Source organism: Microtus pennsylvanicus, chromosome 2, assembly GCF_037038515.1.
Source record: "Microtus pennsylvanicus isolate mMicPen1 chromosome 2, mMicPen1.hap1, whole genome shotgun sequence".
In the NCBI taxonomy this organism is placed as follows: domain Eukaryota; kingdom Metazoa; phylum Chordata; class Mammalia; order Rodentia; family Cricetidae; genus Microtus; species Microtus pennsylvanicus.
This window is the reverse complement of record NC_134580.1, coordinates 57234259-57248871: the sequence shown is the minus strand read 5'-3', so window position 1 is coordinate 57248871 and position 14613 is coordinate 57234259. Positions and strand designations below refer to the sequence as shown.

The 14613-nt window shown below is 42.1% G+C and overlaps 2 protein-coding genes across 5 annotated transcripts in view; one reads left to right on the top strand and one right to left on the bottom strand.

The window, feature by feature from the left end:
- Nudcd1 (NudC domain containing 1) overlaps positions 1-3933 on the bottom strand; it is a 38767-nt gene extending 34834 nt beyond the window's left edge. The window contains exon 1 of one of the 2 annotated variants that reach the window (XM_075961053.1): positions 3710-3933. In XM_075961053.1, the coding sequence (XP_075817168.1) occupies positions 3710-3824 (115 nt within the window). In that variant the 5' untranslated portion in view covers positions 3825-3933. The remainder of the gene's footprint in view (positions 1-3709) is intronic. The other variant, XM_075961052.1, reaches the window with a different exon arrangement.
- On the top strand, positions 3414-14407 carry Eny2 (ENY2 transcription and export complex 2 subunit). 3 transcript variants are annotated; one of them, XM_075961055.1, is made up of 5 exons: positions 3414-4217; positions 5615-5691; positions 9041-9111; positions 10272-10346; positions 11696-14407. In XM_075961055.1, the coding sequence occupies exons 2-5, from the start codon at positions 5624-5626 to the stop codon at positions 11770-11772; spliced, it is 291 nt and encodes a 96-aa protein (XP_075817170.1). In that variant the 5' UTR covers positions 3414-4217; positions 5615-5623; the 3' UTR covers positions 11773-14407. The 3 variants fall into 3 exon arrangements, with proteins under 3 accessions (XP_075817170.1, XP_075817169.1, XP_075817171.1); XM_075961054.1 differs by having other exon boundaries at positions 4127-4289; XM_075961056.1 differs by having other exon boundaries at positions 4198-4221.
- The last annotated feature ends 206 nt before the right edge of the window (positions 14408-14613 follow it).

Genomic DNA, 14613 nt, shown 5'->3' with positions numbered 1-14613 from the left:
TTCCAGAAAGCCTGCCCATCCCAAGAAATAGATGAGGGCCCAGGCTGGACCTAATCTGGTGAAGATCAGTTTTACAGAGAAGCTCAAAGTCGGTGTTTTATTATTTAATGTTACCATGAATTATAAATAAGCATTAATTAAAAAGTCATTATTTTAGAAAGAACTCAGGATCCAAGGAGCTCTCCCCTAAAGCTTTACAACTCCTGCCCCAACAGACCCTCCAAAGCCTATGTGGTTATACATTGGCTATCTACTACAGGCCAGGCACCGACTGCATTTGGCTTTGGGCACACACTGCTGAGGAAAGTCGACGTCACTCTTGCACTAAAGGTGTTAACAATGCTACTCGCTACTACTCCTGACCTCTAGGAATATACTATTCGGCTGAACTCATGAAATTCCCTGTATTTAACTCTTGGCCAATGAAGTATGAAACATCTCATATGTTTATAAGTGCACTAGTTTACAATAGGGAACACAAGGAACACTGTTTGCAAAGTTGACTTTGAGACCATGAGCACCATAACTTTTCCTTTACATTGTGACAAGAACAAGCAACTAACACAGTCTACCTGCACTTCTCAAACTTCTTTACAGAGCTGTGTCCTCTTCCATTCTACCCACCCTTAGCAACCATTCCCAATTGTTTCCCATTCAAATGCTCCACAGAAATCATTTTTTCACTTAAAATACATCTTGAACAGTATTTATTTCCAACCAAGGCACAATAACAGAACCTAACTTCTTTTTCATCAAAACAACCAGTAAGACAAATCAGACAAAACTACATGAAACAACAGTTTCCAAAAACGACACACAGGCAGCTAAGGATTGCGATCCTTGAGACACCAGACACACAGAAGGGCAGCCGACCATGCCCCAGCTTACAGTTGACCATGCCTCAGCTAACCGTCCTGAAAAGCTTCCAGAGCGTGGGACAAGGTGCCTAAGATAGAAGACAGCAAAGTCCTTGACTTGAAGACACTGCCCGGTGATTCTAAGAAGGCCAAAGGGGCCACAGTTCCTTGGGCAGAGCAGCAGCGAAAGGAAGAAGAGCACAAAACACAATCCTGCAGATGGACACAAGGTCTCCCCCAGCACCCAGCACAGCAGAAGCTGTCTGAGTTGATGGAAGTAACGAGCCAAAGTAAGAGACACAGCAAGGATTAGAGGAACAGTGCTAGACCTCACACAAGGCTGGGAATGACTAACACCAGCAGATAGAATGGGAAATGTGCGAATCAAGGAATACTGGGAAGGTCTTGAATAGTTTGTCCTACCCTGAGCACTATTCCCTACCAGCTTCGAGATAAAAACAAGGCCCACTGGTCTTAATGTTTCCAAGTAACTGAAGCATAGCCTAAAGAAAAAAAATTAAGAAGACTGTAGGATTGTAAAAGTGTTCTATATCCACATAACAAATGTAAATACAATATCATCTTCTTAATCAATTCAGAAAAGGCACTAGACTAAGTTCATAATATCTTCATGACAAAAGTCCTAGAGAAATTAGGACTACACCTCAAAATAAGAAGTAACAAGCCCATAACCAACCTTATATGTTAAATGGGGAAAAAAATGAGAGTATTTCTTCTAAAACTAAGATAAGAGTACTCACTTTTTCCATCTTGTTTAATACAGCATTTGATGTCTGAGGTAGAGCAATAGAAAATAGATCCTTGCACATCCATGTGTGCTCTGCTCTGCTCACAATAGCTAGGAAGCAGAATCAATCTAGATGTTCATCAATAGAGGAACAAATAAAGCACACTTATCACTCTGGATCGAGACCCTCTGCTAGGGCCTTCCAACAATGACTCTTGATTTGATCACTTAATTTGCTTTGGCCAATAGCACAAGTAGAAACTTGTCAAAAGCACACTGAAACAGCACTTGTACACGGTGACCTCCCTCCTGCAAAAGGCCTGGGATGGCCTGCAGAAAAGATGGCCAACCACGTGGGGGCTCAAGTCAAGATTATATGACAATATCTGAAACAAGGGACTAGCCAGCAGAGTCTCCTCACACCAAGATGACCAGAACTGCCCCTGCCAACCCATCCCTGAGCAAAGATGCATGGATGAGCCCTGTGAGAGGACCTGCTGACCCGTCCATTTGAGAGCAACAATACCTTCTGGTCTGAGCAAAAAGGCTTTGTGCATTTAGGTTTTGTTTCCAATGAATCAGCTAACTGAACATAGCGGTATCTGTTACTGGCATGGAGACAAAAACATCAAAAGCCCAAGAGGAAGAGGAAAAGAAAGGAAGCTCCTCTTTGCTGCTGCCCGACAGCTACACTCAACTCAGTTCTCCAGGATGCTTTCCCAGATATACCATTGCATGCTCACTTCCTAGCCCTGCTTGCCCAGACTGTAGATGCTTCTTAAACGGATTATGATTCGTCAGCTACTTATGAACTGTTTCCTACCAGTCATGACCATCATAGTATAACACAAAACAGACCCACAAAGATTACGTCTAAATTGAATAAACAAATTTAAAAACAGGCATTTGTTGGCCTGCATGGGGGCACGGGAGAGTATGCCTTTAAATCCCAGCACTCAGGAGGCAGAGGAAGCTGGGTATCTGTAAGTTCGGGCCAGCCCAGTCTACAAAGCAAGTGCCAAGTAGTCAAGGCTACAGAGTCACTCTCTAAACAAATGAACGAACAAATATCAACATTTGCTCGATTTTTAAACGTCTACTAATACTTCTGGATCAGTATTTCTCCAAGCGTAACCCTCGGGAAACATGTATAAGAAACAGAATTTGCAGAGGCGTGTATTAAAAAACACAAAAATCTCTGGGCGTTTTCGTTAATAAAATTGCAGTTCCTTTTTTTTTTTTTTTTTTTTTTTGGTTTTTCAAGACAATTTCTCTGTGGCTTTGAAGCCTGTCCTAAAACTAGCTCTTGTAGACCAGGCTGGCCTCAGATATCCGCCTCCCTCTGCCTCCTGAGTGCTGGGATTAAAGGCGTGCGCCACCACCACCTGGCAAAATTGCAGTTCTTAACGTTGTAAAAAGAAGTTTGAGCCAACCTGGTCTACAGAGCAAGTTGTAGGACTGGCTCCATAGCTACTAGGAAACACTGTCTCTAAAAACCAAAAAGAAAAACAATATATAAAAGAGAGAGAGAGAACTTTGAGAATAGCCTCTGGCCAGTTACAAATGAAGTAAGTAGCAGCAGTATGCAGTACTAAGCGCACTAAATCTGTTTCCCTCAATAACTTGTAGGGTCGTTGTGTGTGTATTGGGGACCTGAGTACATGACCCTGCTAACTAAATGTGGGCGGGGGGGGGGTGGGGAGGATTCTCCAAAGAAATGATTCTGCGTCAGAAGAAAAAGGGAGCTGGGGATTTTCCAAGGAGGCGTGGCTTCCTGGTGAACACGTTCACAAAAAGGTGCTTGCTTCGGGGAAGGAAAGGCAACCTCCAGAGCAGCGGGGGGCCAGGGATGCAGGGAACCTCCGAGCTCGGCTGCGGGTGCCAGACAGAACCCAGGGTCCCGAGGCTCGGACGCGGAGGGAAGGGGATACCCCCGGGTCCCCGAGTGGGTAGCGGTCTCCGGGAACGGCCGCTCTAGGTGCAGCCCCGCAGGACGCGTCCAGGGAAAGGCCACCATGCCTGGCCAGCCAGAGTGACAGAGGGTCGCGCCGATGGCAGCCTAAACGAAAAGGAACCGCGTGCGAGAGGGCGCCGCCGATCCCACCTGCATCGAGCTCCAGCTGGTAGCAGGGCAGCGGCTCGAGAGACAGCTTGTAGCCCTCGAAGCGGGGATCCAGCAAGGGTCGCTTCACCCGCAGGGAGCAATTGGCTGCCTCCATGGCGTTCCGGGAGCCCAGCAAGAGAATCAATAAAGCTCTTGTTGAAAGGTCCGCGCTTCGCTCCTGGAACTGAGGGTGGGAAGCGGCGTGGTTCCCATCCCAGAGGACTCTGCGGCGCCCAGTCTTGTCTGGGAAATGTAGTATCCTTGAGAAAGCTGACTCGTGTTGCCTCCTAGGAAGTGTAGTTCACCGAGGACAAACGCCCGCCCGCTAAGCCGACTCCGGACTTCCCTACCCAGAAGGCCGAGCGACCAGAAGGCGGCCCGCGCTAGTTGAATTCTCACATTATAGGCAGGGTGGCCAGATCCCGCCCCGGAAATGCGTGGTCTAGCTTTCTGTGTGCTTAGGTGCCCGAGCTACTGAGGGTCTAAGTCCGGGCAGCCGAAGAGTGTGGTAGGTAACGGTCGTCAGCGCAAGGGTCATTTCGTCGCTGGGAAGGGACGGCCCTCGCCCGCGGTGATGGTGGTGAGCTATGCCCGTGGTCCTCAGGGCCGGGACCCGGGCCCAGCCCAGGCTCCTTTCGATGTGCTGTCTTCTCGTTAGCTTCCCCGACCCGCGCTCGCGGGCCTGTAGGGCTCTCCGACAGGGCGTGCTGCTGGAGTTGGCCCGGAGCCAGACCTCGCTTTGTTTTCTGGCTCCTCCCCTCCCGCCTCTCCAGCTGTCTCGGCCGGGGTGCCTTTTCCCCAAGAATGTCAGAGCGGGGAGGGGTTCCCTATCCTAGCGCCCTTGTTTTACCAGTGAGAAAACTGAGGCCTTTGGGAAGTAAGTGACTTGGCCAAGGTCACCAGCCGTGATTTCTTTAGGGGCCCAGACGAGGTGAAGTTTCGCTGTGCTCGGTGTGGGTATGACTGAACTTTGCAGGTATTTTGAAAAGGTTAAGCGCTAGACACAGGAGTAGGACATTCCCTAGTTATTAACCCTCTGCTCTCCTGTGCCTTGCCTAACCCGACACTGAAAATTCTGTCAGTCCGAGTTTTCATATAGACGAGGTGGGCAGCTACCCAGTAGTCTCAAGTTAGTGACACTAAGTAGGAAAACATTAACTTAGTTCTGACTTTATTTTAAACCTTTAAAAGGCAAAAATGCCCTCAAAACTTAACCTTGCTTTTTTTTAAAAATGAAAATGGAGAATTTTCTCAATTAAGGACTAGTTTGAGATTTGTTTTCTCTTATCATACCGTCCAGAAAAAGTGTGTTTGTGGGCACAGATACCCACAATTAGGGTGGCAGTTGTAATTCTCAGTAAATTTTAGTGAACACTAAAGCACACAGAGTCCTATTTCATTCTTCACGATAGTATCTCTTATTGGTGTGCATACTATATGCCTGTCCCAAAATTTGAATGCGGTTAAGATGCAGAAATGAGCAGTAGTCAATTATTAATCTGCAGCTAAGTGAGGTGTTTGGGGCTCTTGGTGGCTGAGTGCCTGAGTTCAAATTTACCCATCACCATTTTCTGTTTCTGTGCCTCAGTGTTCTCATCTGTAAAATAAAGTCGTGTTCACAGAGCGAGTGTGGGAGTTCAGGATGCTCGGTGTTCGGTAGTAAGCGCTTGATGAAGTTGTTCCCTTCAGCTCATGAATGAAGAGCACAGACAGGAAGGGGGTAGTATAGCGAAGGTGAATTGGGATGCGGTAACTAATACTAAGAATAATGATGCCATGTCACATACTTGAAGTTCTCATCCTCTCCTTCCTGGTGAATGTGTTGTTAGGATGGTTGTCTAGAGAGGACTTAGCAGGAACCGGTTCTCTAAATGTGATGTATCTCACACTCATGTTGCTGTCCAGGTTAGCAAGATGAACAAAGATGCGCAGATGAGAGCAGCGATTAACCAAAAGTTAATAGAAACTGGAGAGAGAGAACGGTGAGTAGTCAACTGGGTTCACAAGTCAGGTTTTCCCGTCCTTAATGGCTACGTGTGAATGGAAGAATTTCTAGTGTCCATGGACAAAACCTATCTGGAAAGAATTAGAGAGAAGGAAAGATTACCAAAGTTTCTGTTCTTAACATCTATAATAGTCGGAACAAGCATTGCAAGATTTGAAGAGTCACATACAAAGACAGCAGTAAAGGGTACTGCTGGAGCATGACTCACAAAACCAAGAGAGCATGGACACAAATAACTACTGCCGGAGAGTATGCCAGGTTTAGTTACCTCGTGCTCTTAGCTCTGCAGAATTGGGCTGTTACTCTTTGTCGAAGTGCTTTCTTCCTCTTCTATTCAGTTACTTATCTTCAAATTCTAGCTCTTGTATCCACTATGTATTCCATTAGTTTATGGTCGTCAGTGTAATCCAGGTTCCATGAGAGAAATGCCTTTGTATACCCATTATATAACATTATGCTTAAAACCTTATTTAAGTAGCAAATGTTTAAAGAAATATAAAAAGGCTCCCAGAGCAGAGTAATAATTTACAAAAGGAAGCCAGGCAGTGGTGGCACACACCTTTAATCCCAGCACTTGGGAAGCAGAGGCAGGCGGATCTCTGAATTCAATGCCAGCCTGGACTAGAAGAGCTAGTTACAGGACAGTTAGGGCTATTACACAGAGAAATCTAGTCTTAAAAAAAGAGAGAGAGAGCCGGGCGGTGGTGGCGCACGCCTTTAATCCCAGCACTCGGGAGGCAGAGGCAGGCGGATCTCTGTGAGTTCGAGACCAGCCTGGTCTACAAGAGCTAGTTCCAGGACAGGCTCCAAAACCACAGAGAAACCCTGTCTCGAAAAACCAAAAAAAAAAAAAAGAGAGAGAGAGAGAGAGAAAATTTACAAAAGGAAAGTGCCTTTACAGGAACGGAGGGATTTCTCCCATTTTATCTGAAGGTGATTGGGTAAATTTCAATAATAAAATCTGGATGCTAGTGGTGCACGCCTTTAATCCCAGTTGAGGCAGGTGGATCTCTGAGTTCAAAGCCAGCCTAGTCTATAAGAGCTAGTTCCAGGACAGGCTCCAAAAGCTACAGAGAAAAAAAAAAGATTTCCACATAGGATAGAAGAAGAATCAGCAGTTCTCTAGGTCAGAACGGGAAAAGATGGTCTAGGCATGTGGAGCAGGAGGCGCATCCAGAGCTTTGGTACCTGATAAGTGCTCAGGGAACTTCAGGATATAGAATAGAGAGAGAGTGTGAGAGCTCGTGACTGGAGCAGGGTGCAGAAGTGTGGAATTTCGTGTAAGAACTCTGTCCTTTGAAAACATACTGAATTTTACAAGTGTTTAACCAGTGGCATATTTAAGCCCATGTAATGAAAACATTGACGATCTGAAGATGCTTTTTACATCACTGTCCGGGCCCTGGAAACGGTGGCACATGGTGTCTCTTTTTCCCCGCAGCTCTCCTTTCCTCTGTTGTCTTTATTCCCAAGCAGGCCCTACTCACAGGTGGCAGAGGTTAGCAGTTCAAAATTTACATCCTACCTGCAAAGAGCCTCACTTGGTTACCATCTTGCTTAGGTAATAGGCAAGTTATGATCAGCCATGCGCAGGTCATATTTCAAATTACAAGAATCTTCTAACTAAATAAATAAATAAGAATCTTCTCAGCCGGGTGATGGTGGTGCATGCCTTTAATCCCAGCACTTGGGAGGCAGAGGCAGGTGAATCTCTGTGAGTTCGAGGCCAGCCTGGTCTACAGAGCGAGTTCCAGGACAGGCTCCAAAGCTACAGAGAAACCCTGTCTCGAAAAACCAAAAAAAGAAAAAAAAAAAGAATCTTCTCCATATTTGTATGGGGAGAGTGACTCAGTAGAGCTGTTTGCTTGTGTTTCTGTTACAGAGCAGAAAACTGAGTTTGCACAAGCATATGTTGCTGTCTTTGTCCTTAGGTGATGGGAATTTTTGGAAAGGAAGTGACTAAGCTACATTGTCCTTGTAGGGATATTATTTTGGCAGTGTGAATGTAGATTTGAAGGGGGTAAGATAGACGGTAGGAAGATTAGTTAGAAAGGTGATGGGGTGAAGGTGAAAAGCAGCCATTAGAAAGCAGGAAATAGCCGTGTACTTTTTCCAAATGGGAGGTAAAGCAGACACCCATATGGAGAGAGATAAGATGCTGTGCTGGGTGCGTGCAGATAGCATGGGTAGCAGTGTGTGTAGAGAATTGCCGTTCTCTTTCTTATTCATGCACTGGGAGACTTTGAAGGGAATGTCATAATCAAGGGAGCAGGTGGGGAGGTGATATAGGAAGTTAGGTGTGAGTCCAGACAAGAAAGATGGTGGCTAGAACTAGGGTACTCTTGGCAGAGAAACATTTAAATTCTAGATAAACATTTTAAAACTGAAACTGCAGGATTTACTCATACATTGCATGCATAGTGAGTTGAAGGATGCTCCCAAGTGTCCAGAAGAATGAAGAATGACATTGTCATTTTGAGAAGAAGGAGGGAAAGTGGGAGGGAAAATGAAGCTGTGTTTTGGCTCTCGAAAGCCCTACTCAGGCATCAAGGTTGACGTGTCACATGGTCAGTCTCTGGGGCTATTGAGAGACTGGTGGTCTGCAGGGAAAGAGAGTTTCAGAGAAGAAAATCCTGCTAATTATGGTACAGTGGCCATGCCAGTTTTGCTGAAGTGTGGGAATCGAGAGAGACACGGGGCAGCTTAAGACTGGAGTCAGTGAATGGGGACAGACAGGGGGCAGGTTAGGACTGGAGTCTGTGAATGGAGACAGACATGGGGCAGGTTAGGACTGGAGTCAATGAATGGAGACAGACATGGGGCAGGTTAGGACTGGAGTCAGTGAATGGAGACAGACATGGGGCAGGTTAAGACTGGAGTCGGTGAATGGGGACAGACATGGGGCAAGTTAAGACTGGAGTTAGTGAATGGAGACAGACATGGGGCAGGTTAAGACTGGAGTTAGTGAATGGAGACAGACATGGGGCAGGTTAAGACTGGAGTCGGTGAATGGGGACAGACATGGGGCAGGTTATCAGTGAATGGGGACAGACATGGGGCAGGTTATCAGTGAATGGAGACAGACACGGGGCAGGCTAAGACTGGAGTCCGTGAATGGATTCGGAACCTGACGATAAGTGAGGCCGAGATCTGGCTTGTGTGACGTCTGAAAACTAAGCAGTGACTCAGGATCTGACCCCAGATAAAGCCTGGGGACGGAAAGCAGGGGGTTTTAGTTGAACAGTTTGTACTTGTACATTGCTTCAGACATTGCTATTTAAAGTATCTTGCTACGATTGATTTGAAAACATTTCCTTTTAAAACAGCCTCAAAGAGTTGCTGCGAGCTAAATTAATCGAGTGCGGCTGGAAGGATCAGTTGAAGGCACACTGTAAAGGTAATCAGTTTCACTTAGATATGCCATGGCTGTTGTCTGAACTGGGTTGGTCTGGGAATCATTACAATAAAGAATAGTTCATATCTTACAGTTCAATCCTCAGTCATCATTTTAAGCAGATAGGAAAGTGAGTCTTATGGTGAGAGTTTTCTTCTCAGTGATATTTTTAGACTTAATTCCTGAATTTTTAGAATTTTCCAAAATTGAAGCATAACTACTAAGATTCTGTGGGACCAAAGTATAGTCGTCTGTGTTTTCTCGTAATGCTAGTGATCTTGATGTACTTTTCATTAAAACAAGCACTTGATGGTTGGTAGATGTAGAGGAACTGTGTGTTCTGTTACACTGTGGTCGGGGAATTAAGCATACTGTAGAAAATATACAATAAAAGTCTTGTGTTTTTGGTAGCTATGAGTCCCTTTTATGGCACAGCTTTTGATAGATTGAAATTCTAGATATTTTTAATGAGTTGTCCTTATTACATTTCCTACAAGTAAAAAATAATAGACTGTGTCTTTATTAACTGTTAAAAAAAAAAACATCTGGACAAGTAAAAGGGGAAGCTGAGTTGTGCAAACCTTGGCCAGAGCTCATTTTTGGCCATGTATTGAACTTTATGCTTTAGTTGCCTCGCCTTTGACATGGGTACTGAAAGTTGTAAATGCTAAAGGGTCCAGTAAATGTGATTGTGTTCCCTCTTGTTTCCTTTGGTCCCGACTGGAGAAGAGAAAAAAGCAAAGTAGCTCAACATTCTAATTCTTGCCTATAAAGTTATAACATAGGCTCCAATAATAAATTTTATTTCCTTGATTCATTTAAACTTAATATAATTATAGTAAAATCTGTTCAATTACAAATTTCCAGATTTTTACAAAAGTTACATTTGACACAGCACAGTTTTTATTTATTCTGAGTATTCCTGCTATTTGTTTGCTTAAAAAAGTCATTTAGTGGAAGGATAAACCAACTGTCTGTAATCTGGAGATTAATACATTTATGAGGCAATTAATTTTCATTAAAAAAGAAAAAAGAAGTGTCCTCTTTTTATATAAAAGACCAATCTATACTCTAAAAACATGATTTTAACCCTTCCTCTATGAAAATCTTTCTTACAGATAATGATTTTAAATGATATGATTTGTTTTTTGCTTTTGCATAAGAGGTAATTAAAGAAAAAGGACTAGAACACGTTACTGTTGATGACTTGGTGGCTGAAATCACTCCAAAAGGCAGAGGTAAGAAGCACAAATTATGTCAGAGGAAATACAGGCTTTCTGTAAGAAAACATCCTTGCCAAAATCATGGAGTTGTTCTTCCTGTGGGAAAGGTTTAAGTACAGTTGCCCAGCTGACTGTTGGAGAAGTCTGGAGTAGTTGGTATAAATTGGCATGCTCCCTGTCTGCGGTGATAGGTTGATGGTTTGTATTAGTAAGGCAGATCATTTTTGACATGAGATTTTATACAGGAAAATGTCACCTGAATCTTGGATTTATAAAGTTTATTAGATATGGCCTGACTCCACTTAAATATTTAATAATTCAGAGTTTTACTCCAGTCCTGAGTCATTGTCCTACTATCTCTTTCCTTATTAATGATTAATGAAAGTCTGTCTTCTTGAATGTCTAATTAAGAATTTGGTAATTCAGGGTGATACATATTTAAGACTTAGAAGTGAAAGCATCTAAATTAGCTGAGTTGTAGGATGTCTTTACACATGGCCACAGTCAAAATCCTTGACTATAAAATAAATACCTGAAAATTACACAGAATACTCATTCCATGTTAAGAAGGAAGCATAAAACCCATGGTCCTTTTCTTAAAGTTTATTTACCACTGAAAAACATTTGTTTTATTAACTGTGGCTCAGGAAAAACATTTGTTCATTTTATCCATTTATACTTTAAGCTGATTTTCTCTGATTTCTTTTTCTACTTTTTTTCTTAATCTTTTAACATTGCTTAGACATTGTTTATTTAAGTAGGAAATTATCCTGTTTCCCCTTCAATGTTTCCAACTTGGATTTATTCTTATCTTTCAGATTTTCTATTGGTTTCCAGTAAAAATTGACTTTTTTGAGATTATAATTACAACATTTTTTCCTTTCCCTTTTCTCCCTCTTAGTCTTCCCGCATCTCTCCCACTTCTTCAAATTTATGGCCTCTGTTTTAAAGAAAAGTTTTGTGTATTTTGTACACATGTTTAGATCTATTTAGCCACCACCTCAAGGTTTACAAACCCCCCCTCCCCAAAGATTCTCTTAAGCTCCATCGATGACTTTATAGTCAGACAATTCAGAGGTGACATGTTTGGTGTAGGTCTTGTTTAAGTCGGATTTATCAGTGTGGCTTTGCATTTTCAAATGGACTTGTATATATCTAGTTTAAAGAATTTCCCAGGCTTTTGCTTCTCATTGATGTGCTGTGTGTTTAGGTCTTAGATGTTAAAGTCCTGATACCATCTTTTTGTTTTTTCATTCAAACATGAATGTTCTGTAAAATCCCTGTATTGGTAATCTGTAATAAAACATCAAGTCAAATTGATATGTGATCACTGGAGTCCTCTGACTTTGATTTTTATGTTTCAGCCCTGGTACCTGACAGTGTAAAGAAGGAACTCCTACAAAGAATAAGAACATTCCTTGCTCAGCATGCCAGTCTTTAAGGGTGAACTAGAATGTGTTGTTCTGTGGGTTTATTTCTGAAAGTAAAACTTGCCATAAATTAGAAATTGATTTCCCAAAATAAAGTCCTTTTTTGTATGATGGTATACAGTTTTCAGTAATGATGTATACATTGTATTGGTTTTTTCCCTAAATGTGTTATTTTAATAAATATCTCATGAATGAGTTTCAATTTTTTTCAATTTTGGAATAAATGGGACTGTGTTTATTACTGATTGAGTAGATATGTTGAGAGAAAATGCCAGCAATTACTTACTATAATTCAGTATTTCTATGTGTGATTCTCTGTACTAACAGCTGAGAAGGCTTTCTGGGTTGTCTAGTTATGGTATTTTCCTCTTTTGAATTCTCATATTTGATAACTGTTATGCCCCCATCTTATACTGTAGGTTATTTGTCTTATTTGTTACAAGTTCAGAGGGTTAGGACTGGGTCTTATCTGTATGTGCCTTTCTTGTGCTTCAAAGAATTTACCATCTAGTGGAAGACAACATTTACAAGCTGGCTGCACACCATCTGAACTTTGAAAGCAGCATCTCTAAATTGCATCCCTATATACTGAGGTCAAGAAAGAACATAAATGGAAACTAATACTCTGTACCCACTAGCTTTCCTCTGCCATCTGGATTGCTAGATCTAATGGACTCTTGTCTGTTAATGTGACCTTCGCAGGGTGATAATGTTGACCATCCTTCCATTTGGAACTTTGCCTCCCATTCCTCGCATTGCTTACTACCATTCGAAGTTCTTTCTGCTTGTTTTTGGTTGCTTGGGTTTTTTTCATGTGTTTTGTCGAGTACTTCTTGTTCTGTGTAACCTTCAAATAATGTTCTGTAGGACTTTCTTGAGTCCTCTAGTTAACAGTATATTTTTCCCTGGCTTGAAACCCAGGAAATGGGTCTGACCATGGCTTCAAATACCAACAGATTGATAAATGCTAAACTTCCTCACAGCCAGACTTCATTCCAGCCTCAATACCCATATACCTATCAACGAATCTAGTTCCTTGGATATTACACAAACACCTTAAAATGACCATACTTTAAATAGTAACTTTCTCCCTGGTAACTCCCCTTGTTGTATTCCTTATTCATGGAATATATCAGATACAGATGACTCAAGATGATTGTTAATGCTATTTCTGAAGGTAAGAGATAAGAGGATTATTTCTGAGACACCCTAAGCTTGTGTTACTGCTGCTGATTGAGGACCGCTGTGAGAATACCCGACATCAACTTGGATCATCCTTTTTGGCCCTCTTAAGCCCAAGTGACTGCAGTGACCCCTTTGTGCCTCCATTATCTCTCCCTTACTGTTACTGCCTTTGTGGCCTTATAAAATTTAAGTCTGATCATTTTATTCCCCTACTTGAAATGTTTCAATTCTAGATGAAATCCAAACTCTATATATTAGCTAGGCCGTCCTAAGTCTAGTATTTACTCATCTCCCCAATCTGTAGAATCCCCAACATATTACATCCCCAACATATTACATTGTTCTACCCCTTAGTCCTTTTCAAAACCCATCAACCTGGGAAGCCCTCTACGTCATCTCATTACTACTTTCCCTTCAGAGTTCAGCTTGAGTTTTAAATGTTCTGACAGTCCTATGATTTAAATTCCTTGTCACTGATTTCTTTTTGGATTTTTGAGATTGACTGTCCCTGTGTAGGCCAGATAGCCTCAAACTCATATAGCCCAGGCTGGCCTTGAACATGAATCCTGAGAGCTGGGTTTACAGGCATTTGGTGGTACATCTGTAGGGGAGGAAACATGACTTCATTGTATGATGTACGTTTCTGAATGGATGAGTAAGGGAATGAATGGGCTGTTCTGCAGGAGCATGAGATAAAGTCCTGATAAATGGGGGTGTAACTGAGAAAAGGTTTCTCAATTTTTGGTTCATAGTTCACACTTAATGTCATGAGTTCAAATGTCATCGAGTAATTTGCATAACTGTAAATTATATTTGGATCTTGATCTATGTACACACACAAAATCTTACCCAAAGTAATGTTGTGTTTCAGTTTCATAATGTAGAGTATTGATAGGGTTGTTCATTTGTTGCCCATTTTCAGAAAGGAAATAGTCTTACATGGTACACATAAAATACTAGAGATAAGGGGTAGTTCTTCATAATTCTGTACATAGAAACAAATGGAAAAAGGGCTTATAAAGATACTGTTTTAATATCCTAAAAGTTAAAAGAAATAACCAAGTTTTGGAAATACCTTGAAAATGGGAAAAATAGCTGAATTGAAAATACTTTGTAGAAATTTAAGTAAGAACATAGATTTTGGGTTTTGAAGGTGTTTTTTGTTTTGTTTTTCATGTTCTTTTGGGGTTTTGCCGTTTGTTTTGAGACAGGGTCACATGTAGTCCAGGCTTTCCCTGTACTTGCTATGTAGCCTAGGTAAGCCTTGAATACCTGCTCCTCCTACCTCTACCTCCCAAGTGCTGGGATTACAGGTGTGTGCCACCGCCGGGGCCCATAACTAAGTCTAGATTTAAATAATGCTAAGACTCCCCTACCACTTTTTTCTTTGGCATCTTATAAATGTCTTGTAGATTGAATCTAGAATCACTGGTATTTGTAAATAAATCAACTTTGTGAACATTTTGGCTCTCATTGATTTATGTAAAGAAGCAATACACTGAAACCACTTCACCCTTTCACACTGAGTGTTGGAAATGTAATACAGTTCCATGCTGTGCTGGGTTAGTATGATCGGCATCGCTATCCTCTGTTATAGGGTAAAAGAAGACCCAACTAAATTATTTATACAATCACTTTGGGCATTACAAGTGTATCATTTGGTTAAG

Coding starts and splice junctions, on each gene's coding strand:
- Eny2 (XM_075961054.1), top strand. Junction 5,692..9,040: donor GAAACTGGAGAGAGAGAACG/GTGAGTAGTCAA, acceptor CTTTTAAAACAG/CCTCAAAGAGTTGCTGCGAG. Junction 9,112..10,271: donor GTTGAAGGCACACTGTAAAG/GTAATCAGTTTC, acceptor CTTTTGCATAAG/AGGTAATTAAAGAAAAAGGA.